This window comes from Drosophila sulfurigaster, chromosome 2R, assembly GCF_023558435.1.
Source record: "Drosophila sulfurigaster albostrigata strain 15112-1811.04 chromosome 2R, ASM2355843v2, whole genome shotgun sequence".
NCBI classification, from domain to species: Eukaryota; Metazoa; Arthropoda; class Insecta; order Diptera; family Drosophilidae; genus Drosophila; species Drosophila sulfurigaster.
Window position 1 is genome coordinate 36,819,786 of NC_084882.1, and position 26,395 is coordinate 36,846,180.

At 42.7% G+C, this 26,395-nt stretch overlaps 3 protein-coding genes and 1 long non-coding RNA gene across 6 annotated transcripts in view; 2 read left to right on the top strand and 2 right to left on the bottom strand.

The window, feature by feature from the left end:
- Positions 1 to 26,395, top strand: part of LOC133839126 (glutamine--fructose-6-phosphate aminotransferase [isomerizing] 2) — a 120,058-nt gene that overhangs the window by 15,530 nt on the left and 78,133 nt on the right. The gene's annotated exons all lie outside the window — the stretch shown is intronic.
- LOC133835918 (protein eva-1 homolog C-like) lies at positions 127 to 24,764 on the bottom strand. 3 transcript variants are annotated; one of them, XM_062266107.1, is made up of 10 exons: positions 24,649 to 24,764; positions 14,322 to 14,524; positions 13,652 to 14,248; positions 9,064 to 9,186; positions 8,345 to 8,484; positions 5,820 to 5,961; positions 2,361 to 2,546; positions 2,143 to 2,286; positions 1,810 to 2,071; positions 127 to 254 (listed from the first exon to the last, which is right to left on the bottom strand). In XM_062266107.1, exons 3-9 carry the CDS (start codon positions 13,881 to 13,883, stop codon positions 1,824 to 1,826), a joined length of 1,215 nt encoding a protein of 404 aa, XP_062122091.1. In that variant the 5' UTR covers positions 13,884 to 14,248; positions 14,322 to 14,524; positions 24,649 to 24,764; the 3' UTR covers positions 127 to 254; positions 1,810 to 1,823. The 3 variants fall into 3 exon arrangements, with proteins under 3 accessions (XP_062122091.1, XP_062122092.1, XP_062122089.1); XM_062266108.1 differs by lacking the exon at positions 14,322 to 14,524 and having other exon boundaries at positions 24,649 to 24,755; XM_062266105.1 differs by lacking the exon at positions 127 to 254 and adding an exon at positions 1,270 to 1,361 and having other exon boundaries at positions 13,652 to 14,524.
- On the bottom strand, positions 309 to 1,468 carry LOC133836858 (uncharacterized). Its single transcript, XM_062267445.1, has 3 exons — positions 1,426 to 1,468; positions 1,008 to 1,361; positions 309 to 904 (listed from the first exon to the last, which is right to left on the bottom strand). Exons 1-3 carry the CDS (start codon positions 1,466 to 1,468, stop codon positions 612 to 614), a joined length of 690 nt encoding a protein of 229 aa, XP_062123429.1. The 3' UTR covers positions 309 to 611.
- Positions 16,300 to 21,896, top strand: LOC133835919 (uncharacterized). The gene is made up of 2 exons (XR_009893661.1): positions 16,300 to 18,751; positions 18,819 to 21,896. It is a non-coding gene; the product is annotated as an uncharacterized LOC133835919 (long non-coding RNA).

Genomic DNA, 26,395 nt, shown 5'->3' on the forward strand with positions numbered 1-26,395 from the left:
GGAGTCCGCCAGATGTGTTTCACCTGTTGCCAGCTGTTGGAAATTGCTGCCTGTTCCGCCTCCAACTCCTCCTGGGCCTGAGCTGTCAATTTGCGAGACGCCAAAGTTCTTAGCCACGTTGCTGACACTGGAGCTTCGCTTTTTGCGTCCTCCTCGCTTCTGCAAAGTGAGTCGACCAATCACAATGGTGAGACAAAGCAGAACGCCGGCTGTCACCGATATGATGAGGTAGAGGTAAAACTGTTCCTGATGCTCTGTGAAAAACAGGAGAGACACAAGAAAGATAATGAAAATCTGACAAGAGTCACTCTTTCTCCTAATTTTCTAATAGCAATCTACGAGCGAGTCGAGCAGTTAGTGTAAGTCTCGCAAAGCATCATGATGGGTTTTACACTTGGCTGCAGTCTTCTGTCTGCTGACTGCAGTCAAGAGTTGAGACTCCAGTCTCTGTTTGGATTGTTCGTCAGGTCGGGGTTGTCTGCACTTGCCATTTGCGTGGCATCTGAGACGAAAGTTTTAATCGGGCGACTTTGTATATGACCGAAGCGAAATCAAAAAGTTTAACATGTGTGGTAAGCAAAGAGGTGCATGCAACGTGCCGCACATGCAACTCAGAGTATGTTCTCGGTCATAGACCACGAAGGGGGGGCATTCTCCACTTCCCCCACACTTTCCCACAATCCCCTCTTGTGTTGTGCTGATGACAGCGAGTCCCAAGAGCGCTGAGACGCTGCCTGCGCTTTTCTTCGCTTCCCGTTGTATTTTTTTAGCATCGTCTGCAGTGTTTGGAAATGTGACATGGCTGTGGTATAAAGTACGGTTGATGTTGCTGCCACCAAAGTTTTGTGAGGTTGTGTGCGAGAACAAAAACTTCGATTAGTTACACATGAAAGCCTTAACTGAACTGAACCGAACAACATGCCAGCAGCGGGTGGGCGGAAGTTAGGGAATCAACTGTGTGGTTTGAAGGGGGGTGGGGGTGTTGATGGGTAGAGGAAAGAACTCACTTCGAATATAGAGATAGGTGTTCAGCCAATTTGCCAAGAAACCAACCACTTCGACACGTTCTGTGACAATGTCCTCGTCGGTACAGTTGAGACCTATTGGCCCCCAATCATCAAGCATCTGACACTTGCGACGATTGAAGTAGTTGCCATCCTCATAACGAGTCTCCTCGCTATTAGCATCATCAGTAACTGTCTCAGTGTTTGTATCTGTTTGGATGTCTTCTTCATCATTATCTTCTTCTGTTGTTGTTGTGCTTATGTAGTCATTGGCCAATGTTGTTGCTTCAGCATCCAACGGCTGCCTGAACGACTCTTTTATGCGGTCTAACAATCGTAGAGATGACTGTAGTCGCTCTGCCAATGGGATGTGAGTTCTTCTCTAAGTATTCAGGCTTGTAACTCAAACTCAAACACAAACTGTATCTATGCATGAGGATGTGACCCGCCTGCCATCCATCCATTCAGCCATCCATCTATCCATCCATCAAGCGAGCACGCGGATGAACATGATTTGACATTACTTTACGTTACGTTGGTTTGCTTTACGTTACGTTACGTTAATGCCGCATGCTCATACTCGTCGAGTGCCAGCTGGCTAATGAAGATGGATGGGCATGGCTTGCTGATAAAATATGTATGCACAATGCGTCGCAGTTGAGGCACTTTGAAGTAAGCGACTCCATCAAAGGAGCTGCGAGCCATGTGCCTGATACACACCCGCAGAATCGAATTACAAATCTATAGGCCACACTTAACCCTGCTCTGTGACAGTCAACAATTGAATTGGCATTGCATAACTTACCCTCTAGCGAACCCTCATTGCGGGACAGCAAAGGTGGGAGTAAAGTGCTTGTGGATTCCTCTCCCCGCGGGGCTGTGATCGAAGTCAAAGGGTCGTCCGCTGTTGGCGCCTTGCAGCTTGGGAGCTGGTGGAATGGCCTCGGACTCCTTATAGAACTGATCCTCATCGTAGAGTTCATCCTGATCAAGATCCAGATCCGTCTGATGCGGCTCATCGGCTTCAGGAGCAGTCTCGTAGCGATCTTTTAGCACCTTGCGAGGAACTTAAAGTTGAACCATCGAATGTTAGTTCATAGATATCTAATATATATAGCAGGGTATTTAGAGTACTCACTACAGGTGTAGACCACCTTGAGGTACATGCGCACATCGTTCTTGCAGGGGCGTCCAAAGGTGCCGGCATCTGCGGTCACCGAGCAGCGTCGTCGCCCATGGCAGATCTGCATGACAGTCTCTGTGGCATAGGACACCAAACAGGCTGTGTGACAAAGCGATTCTCATTAGTTCAGACTAGACAAGACAGAGATAGAGAGAGAAAGAGGGAGAACTTACTGGGCTGTGCTGCATCCTCGCGGTTTATTAGGACGCTGCCAGCTGGTGTCTGTCCTGGATTGCCGCACTGCACACTCTCCTTCTCGGTGTGGCCAAAGGAGGCGCTGTAGATGGCGATGCGGGAGTAAGGGTTGCACATCAGCGGCATGTTGTCGTTCTCGCAGGCCAACTTGCTCCGGAATTCGTCTGTGTCGGCAGCAAAAACATTTATTAGAAGCACGCCAAAAAATGCCAGCACCAGCATCATCTAATTGCGGTCATTCGCTTGTGCAGAGTCATGCTCAACAGCCGGAAAAAATACATAACAATCAAATGTGTATCTGGCACATACATATACATATATAATATATACTACACCATTTGTGAGTCTATGTATTACACGATGTGTGTGGGCGACTTTATCGCTGCCATTTTTGACATTTTGCAACTATTTGCAGAATTAAATGCAAATAAATGTGCGCCATTTACACAATGTATACGCATAAAACATAACTCATACGCCATGTAAAACGTGTGGAGTGACAATAAAAAAGTGGACTATTTCAATAAAGATTAATTTCTGAATCAATCAGATGGACACTCTTCGGGGAAATTCATTGAGTATGCGCAAGGGAAAAGTAATTGAAAGACTACCCTGCTGACTATGGCTACAGGGTATGCACAGATCTAGATTAGGCAAATATGTTGACCAATTACTGTCCACACATCGGCTGATTATTCTTGCCTAAGGGTCAGCTCTCGGTTGCAAAGCAAATTGCTGGAACTCAGCCAAGAAGCTTCAATTGTCAAAGCATAGTCTAACTGCCAAGCAGCAATTATGAGTCTTGCGGTGTTTCCTTGTGCACTTTGCTGGCCTGCCCTTTAAGTATGTATAAACCACATTCATATAGTAAATACTTATGTATTTATGTGAATGCATATACAAAGGTATAAAAGCATATACTTGTCGGCACTCGTACATCATTTGATGCATACTAAAAAGAATGCTTTGCCCTGGTCAGAGATGAACTTTAATAAATTTAGTAAATATTTGCATAGCCTGTTTGCAGGGCCAGGGCCTCTGGCATTGACTACCCCCCCCCTCCCCGCTTCCCCTTCCCTTTAGATCCTTGCTGCTGTCTCGAACAGGCTTTTTGGGCTGTGACGCCCACACGTTACGTGCAGAGCCATCCTATTGGGCGCTGTGATTCCTTGCTGTTGCTTCAGTTCTTTCTGTTGCTTTTGCTGTGGCTCCTTCTGTGCACGTTTTATTATGAAGAGACGTGAGAAAAGTTGAAAATTGCCATATTTTTATGACCACAATGTGCCGTCTGGCACCGTGTACTCCTTCCTGCTTCCTCGTCCAGCTTTTTGTGTGCTCTGTGGCTCTCGCATGCAATGCCTCGAGTTCTTTGCTCTGGCTTGTTATGCTAGGACTGAGGTTGGTGGCCGGGTTACTTGCGCTTCTACGCACATAACCAGGCCGTAATTTTTCAACGTTTTCCACTCGTACTTTGCAGTTTTATTACTTGTCGCTGGTGTCCATAATGAGCAAAAGATAACAGACAATTTAGAAAAAAAGAAAAACAAAAAACAAAAAAGGCGCCTCTCCTTAATTATATTACCTCACCGTAGCTCCCCCCGACGTTCCCCTTTGCCTGCGGCTTCAACAAACGTGCCAGCTAAGTACGTTCAGTGAGAGCTATGAGGCCCAAGTGCGAGCCTGAAACTGTCTATCTGCCAGGCTCTCAGCTTTGTGCTCCCAACTCCCAACTCTGTCGACCCGCTGTGCATTTCCCTTTTTTCTAATTTGAATGGAGCGCTAGCTGCTGCTGCTGTTCCTGTTTGTTTCACTTCTTTGGTTTGTTTGTGTGCTTTTTAACAAGATAACATCTGCGTCACTTGTCACAAAAAAAAGCACAGTACATGGATGGAAAAAATGCAGAAATAAAACGAGAACGTAAAAAATATTTGAGCCAAATCTGCAAAGGGCTGAAACCGGGCTGGAAATGGCTAAAAGTCTGACGCAAATTACCAAAGAATTACACGCAGTGCACAGAGCTCAAGCTCAAGGAGCAGCTCAGCTGCTTCGTTTCCTCTACTTGAATCTGAATACATTTGCAAAAAAAATTGAACTGACTGTTCTGAGGGCATTAAGAACTCGTTTAACGACTATTATCCACTGCAGCAGCATGGCAACAATACCAATCGAGGAAGGGAAGTTCAATCGCAAAGCAGGTGAAACATTGTCAGAGGAGCCAGAAAAGAGCCTCGGTTAGGGGCTTCATCTGTTCGCTTATCGGCTTCTGTTTGCCGGATGATTGCGATTAAACACGAATTGCTTAGCGGATCGTAAATAATCGAGTGCCATTAGCCCAATCGCCAACACTGCTGCGGAGCGGAGCAAAAAAAGGGGAGAACAAGCAGTTGCAACTGGGGTCAGGGACATTGAAAGGCGACAGCGTTGAACAGAATCTGAAATGCACTGGGAAAACTATGCAAATAACTCAGCAAAAAAGTTTATTCAACTATTTTTAATGTTTGCGCGAATAGGAAAAGCAAAAGCGCAGCTGCATTTTTCATTATGCTTCTAGCTGAATTAAATCTCCAACGCAATCTGACCCGCCCCTTCACAAAAAAAAAAACCAGCCATCCATCCGCCTTCGCCGTGTCTCTTATCACCGTAGTCGAGGACTCCTCATTAATTTTATTTTTTCTCGCTGGCCATAACTGAAATTTAGAGAGTCTCACTGACAGTTTTTAGAACAAGTATTATGCTAACACCTTCTGCGTTTTTGTTTTCATGTTTTCCTTCTGTTTTGCTTTTTCGCTGTTTTGCTATTTTGCTGTCGTGCTTGTTGTTTACTAATGGACATTTTCAATTAATTTTTGATGCTAAGACAATTATTATCTCGTTTCATGCTCTACTCACATTCAACTTCTTCTCGTTCCCAATTAGCATTCACGTGCGTGATTTGTGCTAGTTTAATTTTGCTTTTCTATTCATCGAATGAATAAACGAAAGCTCTCATCGACATAAGCTATGAATATCTGCTCGAATCTATTCGACTACAGCTCTGATAATCCCAAGTCAATTTATGTTATTTGTAGTATCTTGAGTGCCCATTTGAACTTTGTTTTTCAAGGAACAGTGCACAGGTGCTTGAATGCAGATGTCTACAATAACAGAGCGCGGATGCTGATGCTTTCTCTGTAGTCAAAAACAATTTTGGTTGTTTGCGGCTCCGAGCTTAAATTGATGTTTGCCACTTTTGCATCTGGTAAATATTTATTTTGCCGCAGAGCAAATAAAATATATCATGGTTAACACGCGGTGGGGACAAAAAACCGAGCACTCGCGTATTCTGTCTCGTATCGTAAACGATTATATTTTTCTTTAAAGGACAGGCAAAGTGAAAGGTCTCGGTTGGCTGACCTCCAGAAAAGGGTTCTCTGTGCACGTAGTGTATTCGTACTTACATGGACGGCATTTGTAGGCAATCTCCACGAATTTTCGTATGCCCGAGCAAGGATCTCCAGTTGTGTGGGTTTTGGAATTCGCAGCGAACTTGCAGTGTCGCTTCTTTTGGCAGGCATCCACGACAGTCTGCAGCAGAGCGTACTGCAATGGAGACAAATACACAGAGAGAATATAGAGGTATAGTCATGTATAAAATATATGTATGAATCGAGTGAGGGGGGACAGCGCCAAATGAGGGTGCTATTGATAGAATATTGGGCACAAATGGCAGATGCAGGCGCAAAGGATGCAGGCCGCATCCTTGTTGTTGTTTGCGACGCCACGGCAAATGGCAAACGGCAGACAGTAGACAGCAGAAATGATTGCCCTGATGGCAACTAGGACAGTGCAGAGAAGTGCAGTGCAGCAGAGAAGGCGCCACCTCAGCTGGAGAGTCGTAAATCTCTGTCGGCCTAGCCAAGAGATAAAGCTCTGAATGCATTTTATATGCCTTAACAATTCGACAGGCGCCCAGATGTTGCATGTTGTTATGCAAGCAGCTGATTGGCATCGAGTGCGAATAGCTTTATGTTTAGCTTTCAATTAATTATCAGCTATGTGCTCCGGATGAAGATGAATGTGCATCAAATGTACAAACATATACAAAAACTTGCAACGTTAAGAGTTACAATAAACAAAGGGGCAACAACTGAGTTCGGATTATGCTGGAATTGGCATCAGGACTTCAACATCCTGCTGTTTAATGAAAGTTTATTTAATCTACAATACATTATGCTAAATTTTTTATAAAGATTGGATTGAGATATGTTTGCATCTAGTTGCTTCATTCAATGAAGTGTATTTCTTTGTTGGCATGTCAAGTGTTTTGATTTGTTATTAATTAGTGAGATTCTCGGCTAACCGCATTCTCTCATTTTGTGATCCAACTGCAAAAGGACGTAATTGGATTTTGAGGTTGAATCTCTCGTTCTCTGCTCTGTGCTGAGGTCCTAAGATGTTGCGGCTTTGTCGGGCGTCGCCCGTCGTTCTATAAGTAAATCTATCGATTGGACAGTCCCGTAATAATTTGTTTACTCTCGTTTCAGTTCTCCCCTAGAATGGGGTTGAGTGTGGACTGCTGTGTGGCACAAGTAAGTGTAAGCTGGCCTTAATGCGATACGCCCATAAGTCAAGAGCCGAACCGAGCACGAGGGCCAACGCAATTCAGTTCCGCTTTAAGGAAGCGCCGGAAATGAAGCGTGAGTGTGTCCTATCCATATCCCAATCCCCATACCAGCCCCATCCTGTCCTGTCCTGACCCTCTCTTTGCGGTTACACACTCTCTCTCTGTGTTCGGTCTTTATCTGTCTGGCTTGAGCGTATGTTAGAACACAGCACATACCATACTTGCAGATGGCTGTATAAAGCCATAGTCTTGCTTCAAATTGATGTGCTCAATGAAACGCAATCAGCGCTCCTTCGTGTCGTCACTGTTCGTCCTTTTTTGAAGGATATGGTTCAATGAAAAATTAACCACTACATGGGGTTCACTTCACATTTGAGGACTGACTCTGAAAACGTGGCCCAAACGACCTCATAAATGTGACAAATTGCGACATACTCTTCTTACTAGCCATACACACATGAGACCAACTTTCTTATACATACTGAATTTAATTTTGTCGAGCTTTCCATGGAATATTTTATGTGCTTCTTCCGTCCTTCCTTTCACTTTGAATGCCAAATGAAGTTTTATGGAAATGTTTCAAGTTGTTAAGACTCTATCTCTTGTGGTCTTCAATTTTTAACTCTTTATTTCCTGAATCTAACTTTTAATTCCAGTTTTCTCTCTGTGAACAATCATATATTTTGCAGTGATAATGCCAGAGAGATTTGAACGATAGATTTACACACACAACGCAACTAACTGATGAGTTTATACGAGTTGTTCTAAATGCTGTATTGGGTCGGTTTAAGCTTTTACTGTGGATTTGGCTGGGCGAGTTCCTAAAAATATTTTATGATTTATGCCTTCAGTTTGGTCCAAAGTGAATCGAATCGATTTTCATTATGAATTATTGCTGTTTTTATGGCATCGTTCTACTTCACTGATTTACTTTCTCCTCCTCTTTATTTTTTTTCTATTTCTTCTACTCATATGTGAGTGTGTGAGAGTGTGTTGACCAAAAACGAGCCATTTTATCGCGCTTGGTTGTGTTTGAGAAAGCCTTTGAATGCACACTGTGGAATCGTGCGGAAAATGGGAAAAACACGTTTAGCCCCCGGAAAAGGTAAGCTGAAATGCGCTAGCTTCTCGTTCTCTTGTAGGAAAAGGAGCTCAGCTCTTGGCTCGTTGCAGCATTTAGTAGAGAGTAGTAGAGATAGGTAAACGTGTTCTTATGATTAAATGTCTGTGTGTGGGCGCTGAGCCTGTCTGACTGGATGACTATTTGGCTGTCTGCCTTTCTGGCTGTCTGACTGCCTGCTTGGCGCTCGATGATGAGTGCGACGATGATGGAATTGCAATTATACTGATTCAGCTTACCTGTAATCCGCTTACGGTACACGTTTCCGGCGGTTTGACTTCGATTTCGGTGCCGCTGTGGATGACAGCATCGCCGGCACTTCCGGTCGTGGTGAGGTCCTCCTGCGACACTGGCGGACACAAGCTGTGGTCGGATAAATCTGTTCAAGTGGACGAGAGGGCAATTTTTTGTGAACGTGTCGTTGTCATTTGCGAAGTGCTTCTCCATACATCGAAGAGCCAAGTGTGGAATGGAAAGAGTGTGTGTGTGCGGTGTGGGTGGAGGGCACGCTCAAGTGCTCTGAAGTGGCGTAAAGTGTGCTGCAGTCGCACATGGGGCAAGCAGTAGATACAGAATGCAAACTGACCATCTCACTCTGCGTATACTTGATATGGGCGTATGTGGAACATTGCTCGCTTCTCATTTGCCATCTGAATGTGTGTGTGTGCCAAGTGGACTGTTTGCTTGTCTCTGTGCGACTGAGACAGAGAGACAAAACATGTGCACGTGCACACACAAATAAGTAAAATACAATGCGTACAATCGACGCGTGTAACGAACAAACTTTAGGCAACAATCAATCAATTGCGATATTGGCATTCACTTCAGTCCAAAAGCGCCCGACCATTTGTTGTCCGGAGTCCACTCAGAGCTCTTTCCTCCTCCTTCTGCTGCTGCTCCTGCTCCACATCTGTGCAGATAACGCTTGGCTCTTCGGTACGTGACAATGGAAACTTACCTCCCGCCCGTCCGTACTGGGCGAGTTCTATGGAAATGCTAGTACCACGTGGACAGCTGAGTGACAGCTGCTCTGAATCGCATCCGGCACGCTGGTACGTCCGCAAGGTGGCCGCCAGCAGAGCTGAAAGTAGAAGCAGAAACAGAAACAGAAGCAAACAGAGAATCGAGCTGCATTAATACATATATGAGAAGCGCAAAGTAAAAGTCGATAAATCGCCAAATAACGTACAGCAAAATAAACAGAAAACAGTCCAGAGACAACAGAAAAGAGAGAGAAAGATAGGACAACAGTCTTCTTCTTCTTCTTCTCTCAACTGAATATTTGATTCCACATCTAACACAAAAATGGAACACGCAAACAGAAGTGAGGAATATTTTTGCCATATATCAGGGGAGTGATTTCGCAAACACTGCGTGCACACACACTGCTGGACAGCACTGTGTGTGAGCTTAAACTATTTTGTGACTTCCGAAGTCTTAAATTCGAATGCTTAAAATGTCAATTTGATACGTAAGCGTAAATTGATTTTCATTCTTTCCTTATTATTTGCAATTTCTACAATTTCGATTTAATTTTCGATACGACAGCGTTATTAGAAAATAGATTATAATTGTATGGTATTTAAGTAAGTATTATTTAAGTTAAATGACATTGATGTGATTGCTGTGTGAAGTGAACTGAAGTGTAGTGAACCGAACTGAACCGAAGTGAAGCGGAATTCGGTGGCAGGTGAAATTGGACTGGCGCACTTGGGAATGGAATCGAAGGAAGCTATATTTAGTGAAGTGTATAGACTCGTATGTTTGGGAGTCGAAGAATAGAATAGAGTCGATGGGCGAAGCAGCGTAAATTGAATTTCCATTATGCAATCGTTCAGTCTTCAACTTAACTGACACTTGACACCTAAGCAAACTCAGACATTCAATTTCATGTGAAATTATTTCCCAACATTTTTCTCCGCTTGCGTCGCCAGCTTCGCGAGACAAACAGACGTACGGAGACAACAACAACAACAAGAACAACAAGAGAATAAGCAAAGCAACAAAATATTGTCTGCCATTTGTTTCTGTTTATTGTACGTTTCTCTTATCCACTTTAGAGGCGACAATGCTGCTCTTGTTGTTGTGTTGTTGTTGGGGGCGTCCTCTGAGCCACTGACTTCATTACCCAAATTGTTTACGTGTGTGTAGGTGTGTCAGTTGTCTCAGAGTGTGTGTGCGTGTGTGTGTGTATGCATGACTGAGTGTTTACACTACTAAACAAATGCCTTACAATGACTGCAAAAAGGAGGAAAGGTGTCAGTCGAGAGGGCAATGTGAGCCATAAAACGCGACTGGGGCGATGGGTTTGTGTGTGTAAGGATTACGTGTGTATGTACACAAACAAAAAGTACACACACTCACACCTCACACACCTCCGTATGTGTGCTAGACTAGCGAATGTAATATTTCTATTATTGAATACGTGTGGCATTAAACCCGCCAGTCGCTCCCAAAAGGCTTTGGAAAAAGGATACCTAATGCGATTACTAGACAACTCTATCATAAACGTGGCTGTGTTTTGAAATATAGATGCTTTGAAGAGCACACACACACAATGCGATTACCAGCCAACTCTATCATAATCATCGCAGAGCTGTATTAAAACATAGATGAAGTTTCGCTTGGCTGGTTCTCGGTTTAAGATAAGCCCTTTTAATGTACTATGTTTTTTATTCAACTGATTGTATTTGACACTTCATAAAGAATAGAATAGTGAAAACAGATCAATAATAAAGCTGTATTGTAGTGTTAAGATATTTGCATAAATAACTGTTAAGTATATTTTTATTAAATTAGAATTGAGCAGAGATTTTATAACACTTTAAGAGTCCACTATCTATTAGAAAAATTTTTCAAGACTCCATTATTAAAGAAAATCTATTCAAACGAATGATTGCATTGCCAGCTGCAATGTTTTAAATTACAGGGTTTTTTGGTTAATAAATTGCACATTATATAACAGATTTTCACTGCTCTTTAAATGTTATTTGAAGTTGAAAGCATAATAATCCTATGAGGTTAGCTTCTGCGGTTCAGCGAAGAAACTTTTCCACCCCAGTCTTAGTGGCTTGATTGAGTTGCCAGCTTGAAACTCGCAAAGCATTTCAAGCATCTTAATAATTGTAATTGCGAACTGGTTGCGGCCATTAGAGAGTGAGAGAGGGATGCCAAGAGGACAAGGGGGAGCTGGAACAGCGCAGGAGAAGAGCAAGAGAAGAGACGACAACTCTAACAGCCCCCAGACAACGGTAACAAGGTACAAAGTACGCATTACATGTGTGTGCCACACACAGTCACTCGTATTTTCATAAATCAGAAGTCATGCGCATCCTGGCCGACGTTTTACGAGCGCGATGATGCCAGCAGGAGTTGGACTTGTAGCTGAAGCACTGAAGTGGGAACAGTGGGGAATACAACTGTGCAGTCCTTGTGTTTTTAGGCTGGAGGAAGGAGGATGGAGCAGCCACTTGGGGCGGAAGTGGCATGCAAATTTATGCGACATAAAATGATAATAACTCTTTCACTTTTCATAATTTTGGCAAGCATTTACCTGGCTGTTTAGTTAAGCGAGCCAAAGTAAACGCAAGTGTTATGCGATGAACATGAGCAGCAGGATAGCTGATTAAATCAAGGGTCGACTGAAGGATGAGATAGCAATCAGTGTGCTACATTCACTCATTCACATCCCCCGTTTGAATTTCTGTCCAGGGTATTGCGCACGAAATAGAAAAACAAGAATATTAACGACCCTGCGGCTGGCTGTTGTTGTAGCTGTGTGGCTGGAGAGTTGAATCCGGCTCAGAGGTGAACTCAGCACCATCTCAACCATTGTGAAGAGGCTGCAGAGTCGAGTTGAACTGAGCTAGAGCTGCTCGTGTGCTCAGTATCCTGTCGCCTCCAGTTAAATTTTACAGCTCATGCAAGACACTAAAAGGCATCGTATATGACAAAGGCACAGCTCAGCCTCCTACTCCTAGGTCTCTGGCCCTTAGGATGCCATTTCCCCAGTCATACGACTTCAACGACAGCGACAGCGGCAAAGACAGAAGAAGATGGGAGATTAAAGCACATCTTAATGCGATGAGACGACCCGGGGAAATGTGAAACAAGCGCGTAGGCCATGAAACTTTCCGTTTCTGTCTGTTATCAACGCGACCCAAGGCGCCACTAGACAAGGACGAGAAGTACTCGCAACATTTTTCGAGGCAGCGGCAGCAACTCACAATTTTTTTGACAGCACACAAGACTCTTCTGCTGCGTGTGTCGCAGACATTAGGAGGGCGTGGCATTGCCATATGTATCAGATTCTTGTGTTCCAACTTGCGCGTGTTATCTATCTATCTATTAAACGAACGAAAAAAACAAAAAGCGACACTCTGAAATCTCAGCAATTGAATATTTATGACAACGAGAGCTGCTTGTGTCACTCTCCTCGCAGTAATTGGTGCCCCTTGCCACCAACTTGTGGAAGCTGCGGCCACTTAAGCGACATCACGATAAATTGCAGGTTTAGAGGAAAGTTGCGACAGAAAACAAGCTCATCAACTAACGCGGCCTTGAAATTAATGACCCAAACCGTAAAGCACTTGAACAGAAACTTTGCCAAAATATTATTTAATTATCATTACGCGCGTGGATGTGTTGATGTCCCATTCCCTTTCAGAAACAGGAGCGAAACACTTCCGCTCTCTTACTTTGACACTCTCTTATACTCCCGTTTGGTATAAGAGCTACGCTTGGCTTTAAACTGCGTAGATTTTTCACAGCGAAATTTATTCGCAAAGCAATTAATTTATGTTAACGTTTGCAATCTGAAGATGGCCTAAATCGATAAGTTCAGCGGATATTGAAAGCTGTTAACAGAGAGATGGAATGAGTGGCATTATACAACGGAATCTGAAGGAGCTGCTCATGACCCTTCCACTATAAAATTTGTTATGAGAAATGTTTCAAATCAGCTGAAGTATGATTTGAGTATGAGTATATGAGCCAAGGCCATCCTCTATATCGGGTATCTACTGCGACGGACAGTCGGTTAATTAATGTGGTTTAATTTATGATTGTTTGCTTTGGTTGTCCTATTAATCATTAATGACGAACATAAATATTTGGTTGCCTCTCGCTTACAGAGATCAGTTGCGAAAGTTTCGCTGGACAACGCCACAAGCACTCACAAATACACTCACTCCCACTCAGTGTGTATTTGTGCTTAATTATGATTTATACATAATATATATACTTGTTTTAGCGGAGGACAACGCGGCCATGGCCATCGCCAGTTGAGTTGGAGGTTGGCGCCTGCATTAGCTAAAAAGCAGGCTGACCCATACTCCCCCCGGTGGCAACATCCCATCCCAACTCCTGGACAGTGCCAGAGGATGGTTATTGCTGCAGATAAAGCGCAAAAGCAACGCGAAATTCTACTATGTATATGTTTCTGTATCTATGTATATCTGTAACTGTAGCTGTTGCTACTGCTGCCATGACTGTGGCCATGGCTGAAATGCGAAATAAAAAGGGCAAAAATAAAACAAAACATTTACCCAAAGGATCAACTCGATAAATAACTTCCGGCATGACGGGCCGCGTCAGCAGGCACACAACAGCCAACAGCCAGGCGAATCTCCTCCAGCCAACGACGCTCCAGGAGTTCTCACAGTGCACGTGCCGACATTTGCTGCCATGATGGAGTCGGAGTTGGTGATGGTGTTGGAGTTGGAACTGGGGTCTTTGCCGCTGCAGATGCTGTGCGGGATTTGGCTGCGACTCGGCCATCGCCAACGGCCAGAGTGCTGGTTGTTGTCCTTGTTGTTATTGCTCCCGCTGCTGTTGTCCTCGACTGAGGCCTGGGCGAATATTATCGTCGGTTAGCGTCTGCTCTTGATTTGATGTTCTTTATGGCCGATTTTATTGTTCACCCTCAGATTTGGCAATTTGCATTTTTTGGAATTTTCATACTCGAATTTATTGTTACTCGTATCATCATCAGCGGCGTCGAGTAGAATGGCTCTTACAACTGGTCAATATACTCGGCTTACTGTTCATATTCATAATCATTCCGATATCGTTATTCACATTTGTATTCATACGCTTACACGTTACGAGTATTGTATTCATATTCATGGGGATCCTTTCGTCTGCTGCTGAGGCAAGGTATTATTATTATTGTTATGAATCAAATGAATATATAGTTATATTTTTATGGAATCTCACTTTTTAACACATCAATATTTGTTGATTATTTCACTTATTAGGTTGCACGTTGGCTTTGTTATGCTTCCAATTTGTTGCTGTTTGTTTAACTAGTTGTTGTTGTTTTTAATTATTTTTTATTTTTTGTTTTTGTTTGCTCTGACAGTAAAACAATTAATTATATTTCACACGCGCTTTTTGCGTTTATTTTTTTGCGGTCTCCTCTTTTTAATTTATTCAGAAACAAAGCGATAGACAATAAAGAAAAAAGAGAACAAGATTTTAGTACTCATCGTTGCTGATAACTCGATTATTTAAAAATGTTGCAAAACAAAAAAAAGAATCCCTCAGTGGCTTTGAATATTTTTTGTTTGGTTTGCTTAATGACGATACAAATTATTGAATTATTTATTTATCGTAATTTCGCGACGCGTGCCTTAATTGGGTTTGGGGCTTTATTTATTGAATTCCAAATTAATTTTAAATTGAAACAAATTCGCCACTGAAATCACATTTAATTAGTTCGGTTAACAATTTGTAAACTTTTTTTCTTTCTTTTTTTCCCTTTTCACACAACCGCGCATAAAGACCGTGGCAGGACTATCGGCGAAAATTCCCAACATTAATTGTTTTCACTTTCCCTTCCTTCTAAACTCTCCATCCACACTTGAAAACTTCACTTCTCCCCTCTGGGATTATGTTGTCGTCAGATTTAATAATTCAGTTTAAATTATTGGGCTTCTAATTTATGTGCGATTCAAGCGAAAATGGTTTCGATTAGTTTGAAATGCGGCAAGGCAAGAGAAGTTTTAATTAATGAAATTCCAGACCATTTCATCAATTATAATGAGGGGTTTCACCAAACATTAAATAAATATTTAATGCTAAAAGCTGTATCAGAGTTTTTTATTTGATAAATATTAAATTTGTATATTGTTGCTTTAATTCCTTTATCCATAGTTTGCCTGCTTCTCGTTGAACGATATTTTTGAAATTTCGTATTTTTCTTTTGAATGAAAAACAAAAAAGAAAGTGGAGCAAAACATAAATTTATGCATGATAAGAGATTTTCTATTTTGCCAGCTGGCAATTTTCGGACAAGACTTTATGAAAGTATTTTGCTCGAAGGGGTTTTTGCCATTCAATGCTGATGATCGGCTTCTGAGCTAGGGGCTTTCTTCGACTAGATTAAAAGTACACAAAAGGTATCAATTGAGTTCATTCATCCATGAAATTCTAGCAGCAACAAGATGGCAAGCATCCCGTTCGGGATGAATAATGGTACTATTCACACACAAACACTCAAAACTCACAAAAAATACACACACACTGTGTGTGAGTAACTGGTTATGTAACTGTATGTGTGTGGCGCCCACAAATTGTAAACTGTTTGCCTCAAGTTGAGGTTTGCTTTTGGGACTGTGAAAGATGCGAGAAGTATGACAAAACATTCATTAACTGACACTTGCGGACGACTGGCCCAACTGACTATCCTGTCTTCATGTCCTGTCCTGACCTGTCTTGTCCTGTCTTGTCGTGTCCTGTTCTGTGGTGTCCGGGGAGAAAGAGGAAGCTGTCCCGCTGGAGTGACGGCTGAGCACAAAACTGATGAAAGCTAAACCGAAACCATCGGATCGAAACGTGAAGCAGCTGAGGGAGGCGGAGAGGGAGTTTGAGCCACAAGTCTCAGATCGGGTTGAGACCAAACAAATCCCTTGTTATCCTAAGAGCTACGACTAAGTACGTCACACTCAGACAGAGAGTGTGAGAGTAAACCTGCATATGTTTAGCTGGCCTGGTTGGTGGGCTGAAAAATGCTTCTTTATGTTTAGCTTAATGTATTTCTCGGCGCTTTCTTATTGTTCGTTTGCCAGCAAGGAAACCCAAAAACCGCAAACTTTCAAAGCAAACTTCATATTTTGCAAACTGAGCGGAAAGTGCTTACCCCTCCCCTTCCCTCCTCTTTCCCTTTTGCAGCACAGCAGCACTCCTACAACACTCTAGTACAAATGCTCGAGACCCTCAGTTCCACTAGTGACACCATTATGTTTCTGGGGCTGCATCGACAGAGGCTGCGACGTCGACGTCGACTGCGACGCATGTCTTTGGCTTTGCCTTTATAGCTGTATCTGAATCTCAATCGGAATCTGTCGGATGTCTGACGTGCCGCCGCTTCACTTGCCTCACTGCTGCTGCTGCTGCCTCTTATTGTTGAAGGTTTTGTAGTGGTTGCTGCAGCTACCACTCACGATGATGAACTTTCAGCCGAACTTTGCTTTATGGATTTTCGATGTGTTTTTCTTTAGCTTTTTTTGCTTGGTATTTTTCTTCTCTGTTACTGTTATTTTTCTTGAGCATCAAAATTAATATATACGAATATTTTAGCTTTCATCTTGGGCCACAGCATCCGCTGCCACTGCCGCAAGCTGCAACTCTCACTCTAAAGAGAAACGAGAAACTTTGAATCCTGGTTTAGACAGGGACTTCCGTCTAGTTGGTGTTTCTGTTGTTAATAGCAGGAGTAAGAGCTTGAGTATTAACAGTTTCAGTTTGCCGTAGACAGCTCAGTTATTTATTCGAATTTATTTAAGCGTAACGCGCTGCGCTCGTAATTTTCTCATCTTTTGTGCTCAGTTCAATTTAGTGGAAAATTGAAATCATATTGAAATTTGTCGGTCAGCGAACTTATCCGCCACGGAACCACGGAAATTCAATGGAAAATATCAAAGTGCCTGCCGTTTCGCTTTTATTTTTATTTTCTGTTTTCAGTTTTCAGTTTTCATTTTCTCTGCTTTCCCTACTGACATTTTCACTCTGCGCTACACGCGAAGCAAATCAATTGCACTTTCAACACATCAGATTCTATCGTCATCGTGGTATGTGGCAGAGTGAAAGCTCTGTGTACAGATCTGTGTCCATCCACCACAAAACACAAAACACAGAATATACAGAGGATGTTGTCCGCGTCGACATTCATCAGCGGTTTTTAGGCCGGCAACCGACTGAAAATACGGTTTATGGTCCCCTCAGTTGAATAATTTAGCAAATTGTTTGATTCGTCGCAAATGTAAATTTGAATTAGTCTTCACTAGCTTCACTAACTGCCTAACTGCCTGTCGTTTTTGGCCAATTTCCAAATGCAATTGCCAAATTGGCGATGTGTATTTGGCAACAGGAAGGTGGAAGGCGGAACAGGACAGGAAAAGGAGCCAACTGCCTGTAACTGATTAAAGCAGATTTTACCTATGCGATATTCAATAGATTCATCAGCTGCGCATTGAAAATGAATATTTCTTGCACAGGGCGCACATAAATCTCTTGGCCAGGTCAAATTGCCCCTAAATTCCAAATACAAAATTCATACTTGTATTCACATGCATGTGATTGATAGCCTTGCTTGCCGCTTGGCTTGGCTCTGGTCTGCTCTGCTTTGCTTTGGCCTTGCCAGAGGATTGTGAATATTGTGATTCCCTTTAGTTTTTGAGCCTGACAAACCCTTGCCTCAGTCCTCAGTCCACTGGTTCATATTGTTACTGTTGTCGACACCCAGTGTGTTCGGTAAAGATAAATGCACGCTTAAGGAATCTCAAGCAGCTTTTCAGAGGGCTAAATCAAAATTATGGCTTAGTGTCAGCTCAGCCAACAGGGATTGGAAAGTTTGCTCTCTGTTTTAGTCGATCCGGTAAAGTGGAGGGAACGTAGGAGGAAAAGAGGAGGAGATGGGGGCAGTGAGCAAGGTAAATATTTATTAGCTCAATAATTTGGCAACATTTCGCAGGATTAATGTGCAGATTCCAGGGCCATAAATTATTTGCAGCCGTATTCCTAAATTTTATTAAATAAATAAAATAAAAACCCCCAACACATACACACACAAACCCAAGTACAGACGTGTGTGTGTAGGTGTGTAAGTAGGGTAGGCTGGTGTTTCATATTATTATTTTTGTTTGTTGCTGCCAAGGACACGCAACCATAATAAAAACTTGTTGAAAAATTTACGAGCAGCAAAAGCGGCAGCTTCAAAGGACAAATCGGACAAACAGCAGGCCGTTGGTCACGTTCTGGACCCACTGCCAATCTTCCGTTCCCATTCCTAGTTCCCTTTCCCTTTCCAGTCTCAGTCCCCACTCTCAATTTGGGGACGTAGGCGTGTACAACGACGACGACGACGACAACGACAAGGGCGTGTTTATTTATGTTGTGCCCACCGCTGAAAAGTTTAGTCGTTGTACGTGTCAAAAACTTTTGACAGTGCAATGGCTTCTCGACTTGGCGAAGAAGAAGTCGCCACGCCAACTGCAACCTGGGACGCAGCTGTGGCCCTATTAAAACGTCCAGCGAGTCACCTCGACTGGCAATACTTTTGCCTTTGCGAAGAGGCAGATTGACGGAGTCCGGATAAAGTTAAGACACTGAGTAATTTGGTTAGCGCACAACTTTCATTGGCAACTGTAACTAGAATGTGTTATTAAATAATGTCTGGTACATGTACTAGCTTCCTTCTTCCCTTCCCTTCAGCTTCCCCTTTTCGCCACAGAGATGTCTCGGAAAAATCAGAAGCAGCCACGTGACAGCAGCAAGGCGTCTTCATTCACTAAATAATTGATCTGGGTTCGTGCAAATCTCGGAGCATCTGTGCCTGCAGCACAGCCAGAATATTAAATGTTTTCTCCTAGACGGAGGCGAAGAGGAGGAGGGAGAGTGGGCAGGACTGGACTGGACTTGGTTTGATGAGGATACGAACAGCATAGTTAGCCCTTAGTCAAGTCATGCAAGGCACAATTGCTTCCTTTTTGTTACATTTTGCCAAGCTAGCAAGCCAGCCAGGTATTCTATTCAAGCTCTGGCTCACCTTTAATCTCTCAACCCGAAAACGAAACGCGTGGCTGAGCTTAAAAATCTGATTTCATTCAAGGTTGCCAAGAAGCTAACCACAGCATCCTTGCCCATCTCTAATGTGATCTATAGATGAGTTCAGCTTTTCCTCAGCAGTTATGACAGCTCAAAAGAAATGTACTAAGTCGCTTTATTTTCGTTGTTGTTGTTGTGCAACTTCTTAATACCCTTCAAGGCTGAAAGTAAGCTACAACGAAAGGGGTTTTTCCACAAGTTTTTGTCGAAATGAAAGATGGCTTAAAAATTTAATATTTAGTTTCAATGAGAGCAGATAGGACATCTGGAAGTCGAGCAAGTTCAGCCAAAGTATTATTACTTTCCGTTAATAACACATACGAAAAGACTGATAAGAACAATTCTTAAAAAAAAAAGAAATTTGAAGAGAAAAAGTTTCCGTGCGGAAAAGTTAAACCGCCCAAGACGCAAGATTGGAACAGGTGCAGTGTTATTTTGTTAAGTGTACAGAGCGCTTCGAGGCACCTAACATATTATATGAGAATATATAAGTAATAAAGTGCGTATGCCACAAAAAAAAAAGAGAAAAAAAGAAAGAAAGAAATATATTGCTGCAAAACAAACGAGTGAAACTTAACAAAAAGCGGTTCGTGGTATCAAGGGCAAAAACATACATTTTGCGCTTTACGATGGCATTTTGGCGAGAGTAAAATGAAAGGGGCTCTGAATGGGCATAAGATGATGGTCTGGATGCTTTGGATGCTCTGGCTGCTGCCAGGATGGGACGATGGTCATGTTGTAGCTGTAGCTGTAGCTGCGCAGCTGCGTGGCGTGAAATGACGAGGAACAAAGAAAACGTGGAGTCGACTTGAGACGAGTTGTGGAGAAGCCGAGCAACGGATACGAGGCGCAAAAAACAAGGACGAAGCGAAAACACTCGATGCAAACGCAGGATGTAGCTGGTGGATGATGATATAGGATGGAGGGGATGGTTGGGGGACAGGGGGGAAGTGGCGAGCATACGCGGACGGTGAAATGTTGGCTCTGTTGAAGGCAATAAAATGAAATTACAACTTAATTGTCATAAATAATTCAGAAGATTCCTTGCCAACATCGTTGCTGCTGGAGTCGCAAAAACTCTGCGTTGCGAAACGAAATCAGAGCGTTCCACAAATAACCCCCTCATCATACCGACAAACCAATGACCCCCTCTTCCTTCTCCTCAGTTCTCCTGGGGAGTCTTCTGCTGGGTTGTGCTGTCCACCTTTCTTTAGTGGCACGCGAAGCTTAACGAAAATTTTAAAGCCAGCTGCTACTTTGAGCAAAGGAATTGGTTCACGGCAGCTGCAGTGGCAATATTGCGTGTTTTATTATTAACAAAGTTAATCCCCTGACCTAGTTAACTCAGCTCAACTCAACTCAACACTCACACACACACACACACACACACACACACACACACACACACACACACACACACACACACACACACACACACACACACACACACACACACACACACACACACACACACACACACACACACACACACACACACACACAGACAGATGCTCATAGACAAGCCACAACACGAGGCGTTAATAAAATATTAGAACAAGAGCGTGAAAACCCAAAAAACAGCAAATGAACGGGATGTCAGTCAGGAGGGGAAATCCCCCAAAGTAAACAGCTGATTAGAGCATCAAATTCGATGCTGCGAGCTAAGAGAAGTCAACTGGAATTGATTGTATTTAATTAGTCCTGGGTTAACTATTCACAGTCATTTTATTTGTGGCAACATTGAAGATGGCCTTGATGCCACTAAAAGCCAATTACGTGCTTCGCTTCGGATTAAGTTATTTCACTATCGGACATCGGAAATAATGTAACTTTTTGCATTCAATATAAATTATTGAAATGGTTAAACGAATCGATTGTTAAGCTTCGCTTTTTATTCAGCATTGTGGAGAGAATAATCTCTGTGCTGATGCCATGTAAACAACAAGTAAATAATGGTAAATTAGCAAAATGACAAAAGTTCTTCAACAATCACAATCACTAGCCCACATACGTGTAGGCCAACAATTTGGGGGGCGGAAAGGGCGTGGACCGGGGGCTCCTGATTGCCAGTTAAGAATGTGCAAACAAGCAAACAAAACCGTCGCAGGGACTGTGATTGTGATTGTGGGGAGCAGACCAGACCAGACCAAACCAGAGCCATAGAAATGTCAGAGAGAAAATGCTTACGAAAACAAAAAGAATGTATAACATGTGTTCGATGCGTCCGTCTCCAAAGGGAACATAATATTTCTATGCCTTTTTGCCAATAAACCGCTTTCGGGTGTGGAAAGGACACGAACACAGAGAGAGAGAGAGAGAGAGAGCTGGGCGAGGCCTTTAAAAAGTAACACTCTGTTGAACAAACAAACGAACAATTTATTTTGGTTTAATAATAATAAAAGAGCCAAAACGAAAACGAAAACGAGAACGAGAAAGGGAACGCAAACGAGTCGAATATGTGAATGCCACAGAGGAAAAAGTGCAAAGCAAGTGAAAACCCGGAAAATGTATAAATGCCCGCCGGACTTGGAGTAAAGCATGAACATAACGACTCCTTCTATTTCTCTCTGGATCTGACTCCGTCTGTGGACGTATATTAAAAGTAATGTAAATATTCGCATTCGTATATCCACAATGAAAGAACAACAAAACAAAAAGACCAAAAACTCCGGAAAGAATAACAAATATAAATGGGAGCAGTACTAGATATATCGACATGAAAGTACCCTGTATATATTTAATTGTATTCAGACTTTAAAATATATAATATTCTAGTATTTTTAAATAACAATTTGTTATTATTCAACACAATATATTTTATTCTCTATTGACTTGTGAGTCGATTACTATCCTTCATTTTAAGCAATACAGGGTACAACTGATTGAATGCGAGAATTTTCCAATATTGATCGACATGAAACTACCCTGTATATATTTAATTGTATTCAGACTTTAAAATATATAATATTCTAGTATTTATAACTAACAATTGGTTATTATTCAACACAATATATTTCATTCTCTATTGACTTGTGAGTCAATACGATCCTTCATCCTAAGCAGACAGGGTACAACTGTTTGAATGCGAGAATTTTCCAATATTGGTTCACATGCTACATGTAAATCAAGAATTGCAAAAAATACAATATATAAAAGGCGCCGCATCGTTATTGTTTTCTTTTAGTTTGCCAACTAATAGAATTTAAAAAAATATTCAAACAAATAAATTTAACTCCGCATATTTGCAGTTGCTTTTGTGAATGCATTCGTTTGGCTTGTGACTAGGAGGATTAATTTTAAAGAAATAAATTCTGATTTATTGTCATGTTGTGTTTTGTATTCATTTAATTTAATAACAAGGAATACAAAGCTGCTTTTTCAACAGATACTTGTTCTCTCAAGTGCAATTATGTGAAACTGCATTTGACGGCTGCAAATTGCAATTACGCAAGCTTGTAGCTGGAACATCGCTTGGGGCAAGTTGTGGAGAGAGTGGAAAGAGGCGAGAGCATGCTGTAATTAACCAAAAGTTTCGGAAAAAAAATCTAAGCAAGTAATTAACTAAAGCTGAGCTGAGATTCCGATGCTGGCCAGTAATTTTGGCCTCGCTTCGCCGCCCAAAAATTGTCGGGCGAGTATTTTCTCATCTTACGCGATAAAGTTGTGATAATTTAATTACACGCGCAACTCGAGGCAACGCGCCACGAAAGCTGGCAAAGGACTTTTGTGGCTGTGGCAATGACAGAGTCAGCAACTGTGCTGCAAGTGGCAATGGCTTTGGCAGAGTGCTTGAGTAACTGAAGTAAGTGGCAGCAATGTAAATTACGCGTATTAATATCAATTTATAATCCGAATGCAAAACCAAAAATAAAACGAATCGAGACTGAATGAAGGAAGCAGCTCATTTTTCGCCGACGTCACGACGATGATGCTGCAAATCCGTGATAAATCCTTAAAAATTACTTTTAATTTCGCAGGCAGTGAATGCAAAGCCTCCGCCAGTTGCGCCAGACACGAGACGTCCTGCTGCACTACCACTCAAGGAAGAGGATGGAGAGGGAGAGAGAGAGAACACTCGGCTACCCGGGCAACCAATTGACTTTGACTGCTGCGAGTATCTTGGCTCAGCATCACCATCATCAGCATCAGCGGCAGTCTCTATCTCAGTCTGCGAGGGCCGTGTCTAGATTAAAATAAGTCGAGCGATGAAAATAGATTACGCGCGTATTTTGCGAACGATGCGCCTCAGCAGAGGCAGAGGCAGCGACTGAAGCAGAGGCAGAGGCAGCAAGTCGACGTCGACGTCGTGGACGTCAACACAGGCGTGAAAAATCCCCCCAATTTAATTTCGAGTTTTCCCCAACGATGCCGTCGTCGTCCCTTTGTTTGATTAGTCGATTTTGTGGACTTTGGCGCTAATTGTGCACATCGCAAAACACACACACACACAAAGCAATGTGTGTGTGTGTGTTTAAGAGTGTGAGGAAATTGCATATAGAACTTGTTAAAGTCGATATTTGTGCTAGTGTGAGGTTGGAGCCAAAAAAGAGGCAGGAACAGAGTGCCGCATCCGCTTATGCTAATCAATTTGAGTTGCCCAACACACACATTTACGCATCACACACACATACGCACACACACTCTCTGATGTTGCCTTTATTTTTGCAATATTTGCATAATTGCTTTTGTTGCTTTCGTTTTGTCGGCTTTTGTGCTCGCTGCTCGCTGTTAGCAGCTCGGGTATGTGCCAAATATTTGCACTACCCTCCTCCCTCCCCTCCCTCCTTCTATATACCACCCTTCCCCCCTTTGCGTCTCCGCTGCCGCCTCAGCCTATGTGGACACCTCGGGGCTTGTGGTCGCGCAATTTTTGGCCAATTTCACAAGTTGCACTCTTTGTGGCATTGTCGTTGCCATCGTTTCTGCCGTTTTGTTGTCCTGCTGCTGGCAGACACATTAACATATTATAATTAGCACGTTTCCACTGGGCCGAACAGAGAGCGTATTTTATACGCATTGCACAAATAACACGGCACTTTGGCAGCTGCTGTCGCATTGCGATTATTGGCAGGATTCGAGGCGACTGCGAACACCGTGATGCGGAGACGGATGCGGAGATGGAGACGGTTACGGATACGGGACACGGCAGACTGTCTCGTCCTCGTTCGTGTTATCGTTGCCTCTCACGGCGTTTTTGGGATACGCGACCGCAGCGAGCGTCGCTTGGCAAAAAGTAAAACCCAACGCGAGCGAGCGAGCGGAGCGGAGAATTCACGACGAGCTGAGGCAAATGCCCGGCATAGCGATGCCCTTCGAACGTGTCAACAGCATCTGTGGTCTGCTCTGATGCTGATGTCACGCCAAAAACAACAACAACAGGAACAGTTTACCACCAGCAATAGCAGCATCAAACACCACCAGACACTAGACGACTTACAAAGCGAACGACGGAGATGACGACGATGACGTTGGTGGGGGCTTTTGGGAAGCCATCACGACGAGCATCCAACGAGAGAGAGCTCAAGTAAACCGCGCGGCGATGTTGACGTATCCACTGGTCCCGTTAGACTGCCTGACACTCGACGGCTGAGCAGGCGCCACAACGCAACACGACAATAGCAACAAACTTGCCAGCGCCGCACATGTTCTCTCTCACTCTCTCTCGATAAGAGAGCGCGAGTTGGAGTTGTGATTAAAGTTAAAACAACCCCTTCAAAGCATTGAACTTTGAGCTCGAGATCAGCGACAGATTGAAAAACACAAAAAAAAAACTAAATTTGTTGCTTAATTTAGAAATTTATAAATACAAATTTGTGTTTTGAGCAATTTTTCAAATGTTCCACTCAGGTGAAATGCATATTTATAACATTGAATATGCAATTCATTTACCCGATTCTCACAGATCAAATCTATGCCAAATAGTTTCTGCAAATAAATGCCAGCTAAATGTTGAATGCATTTACAACTGTATGCCCTCGTTTGTGCTCTTAGAATGTTGACAGCAACATGTTGCTAAGCAGACCCCACGCTAGCAACATACACAGCAAAAAGCAGCGAGAGAGAGAGCAACAGCAACTCTTATACGCGAATGCGCAACACATGCGTTAGTGCTTGGTCACTTTGGGGGACTTTGAAGACCTAATTTGATTCAAATTTATGTAACTATTGACAACAATAGAGTGTGGACACAAGGCTCTTGTGCCCGCTCTTTGTATTCTCGCCCATTTATTGTCCTTTTTGAGGCCGTGTGAAAAGTAATATTTATAAGTAGTCTTCGCACTTTATAGGCGTACAATGCCAAAGACTATACAAAAAGTGCGACACAAAAGGTGTTTTACATTTGTCAAGGGTTTAAGTGTCACATCTAAACACCCAGCTACCCTGTTTACATTGACTTTTCTATAAGCATAAACAACTATTATGTCAATTTTCAAATACCAATTTCAGACACATAAAATGAAACCTTTTCCACATAGCTCCTCTTGGTATGCAACAGTTTTTGAGCAAGGTTAGTCGAAATTTCTTGACAAAGTTCCTTAATTGCTAGCCAGAAGAAAACAAGTGTGTCAACTACATTTGCAAAGCTATCGAGTTGATTGGCAATCACTCAGAAACCACGAGCAGATAGACCATCTACAACTACAGTTGCCATTAATTAATTTGAACGTCACCTTTTGCCAGTGATGAGTTGATTGCTCTTAAAGATTGAGTAGTGTATAGTAGTATAATACGTATACGTAAAGTATTTGCATATAGTACATACAAATATGTAGTTTGTGTTGATTGCAGTCAAATAGCCGGACTCGGATTCGGTGTCTAAGCAGCAGAAACTCTCCCATAACAATCGTGGTAGCTGGCGGCCACATTTGCATAAAACCAAGATAAATAAATTCCAAAGGCAGACGACGGACAGTGTCAACCGCAGATCGACCGGTTAAAGGTTAACATTCTCTGTCGAAAACATACATACACACACACAAACATATATAGTAAATGGATTGTTGGCATATTCAAGCCAGAGGGCAGTAGCCCTTGGTCTGTTGTTTGACTCTCGATTGAACGTCATCGATTAAATGCCTGGATTGAAATTTCTTTATCCGTAATCTGAGTGGCCAGCAATTGTGATTCGCTTGTGTATGTGTGTGTGTGGCCATACAGTTTTAAATTGCGATTGACCATTTATT

Bases quoted from the DNA above. Each gene is read 5' to 3' on its own strand.
- LOC133836858 (XM_062267445.1), bottom strand. From the start codon at position 1,468: ATGGATGGATGGCAGGCGGGTCACATCCTCATGCATAGATACA. The intron at 1,362-1,425 runs GTTTGTGTTTGA...TCCCATTGGCAG, and splicing joins CATCCTCATGCATAGATACA to AGCGACTACAGTCATCTCTA. The intron at 905-1,007 runs GTGAGTTCTTTC...TGTTCGGTTCAG, and splicing joins CACCTATCTCTATATTCGAA to TTCAGTTAAGGCTTTCATGT.
- LOC133835918 (XM_062266107.1), bottom strand. From the start codon at position 13,883: ATGGCCGAGTCGCAGCCAAATCCCGCACAGCATCTGCAGCGGCAAAGA. The intron at 9,187-13,651 runs GTAAATGTTTTG...TTCTACTTTCAG, and splicing joins TTATCGAGTTGATCCTTTGG to CTCTGCTGGCGGCCACCTTG. The intron at 5,962-8,344 runs GTAAGCTGAATC...TCTCCATTGCAG, and splicing joins GTACCGTAAGCGGATTACAG to TACGCTCTGCTGCAGACTGT.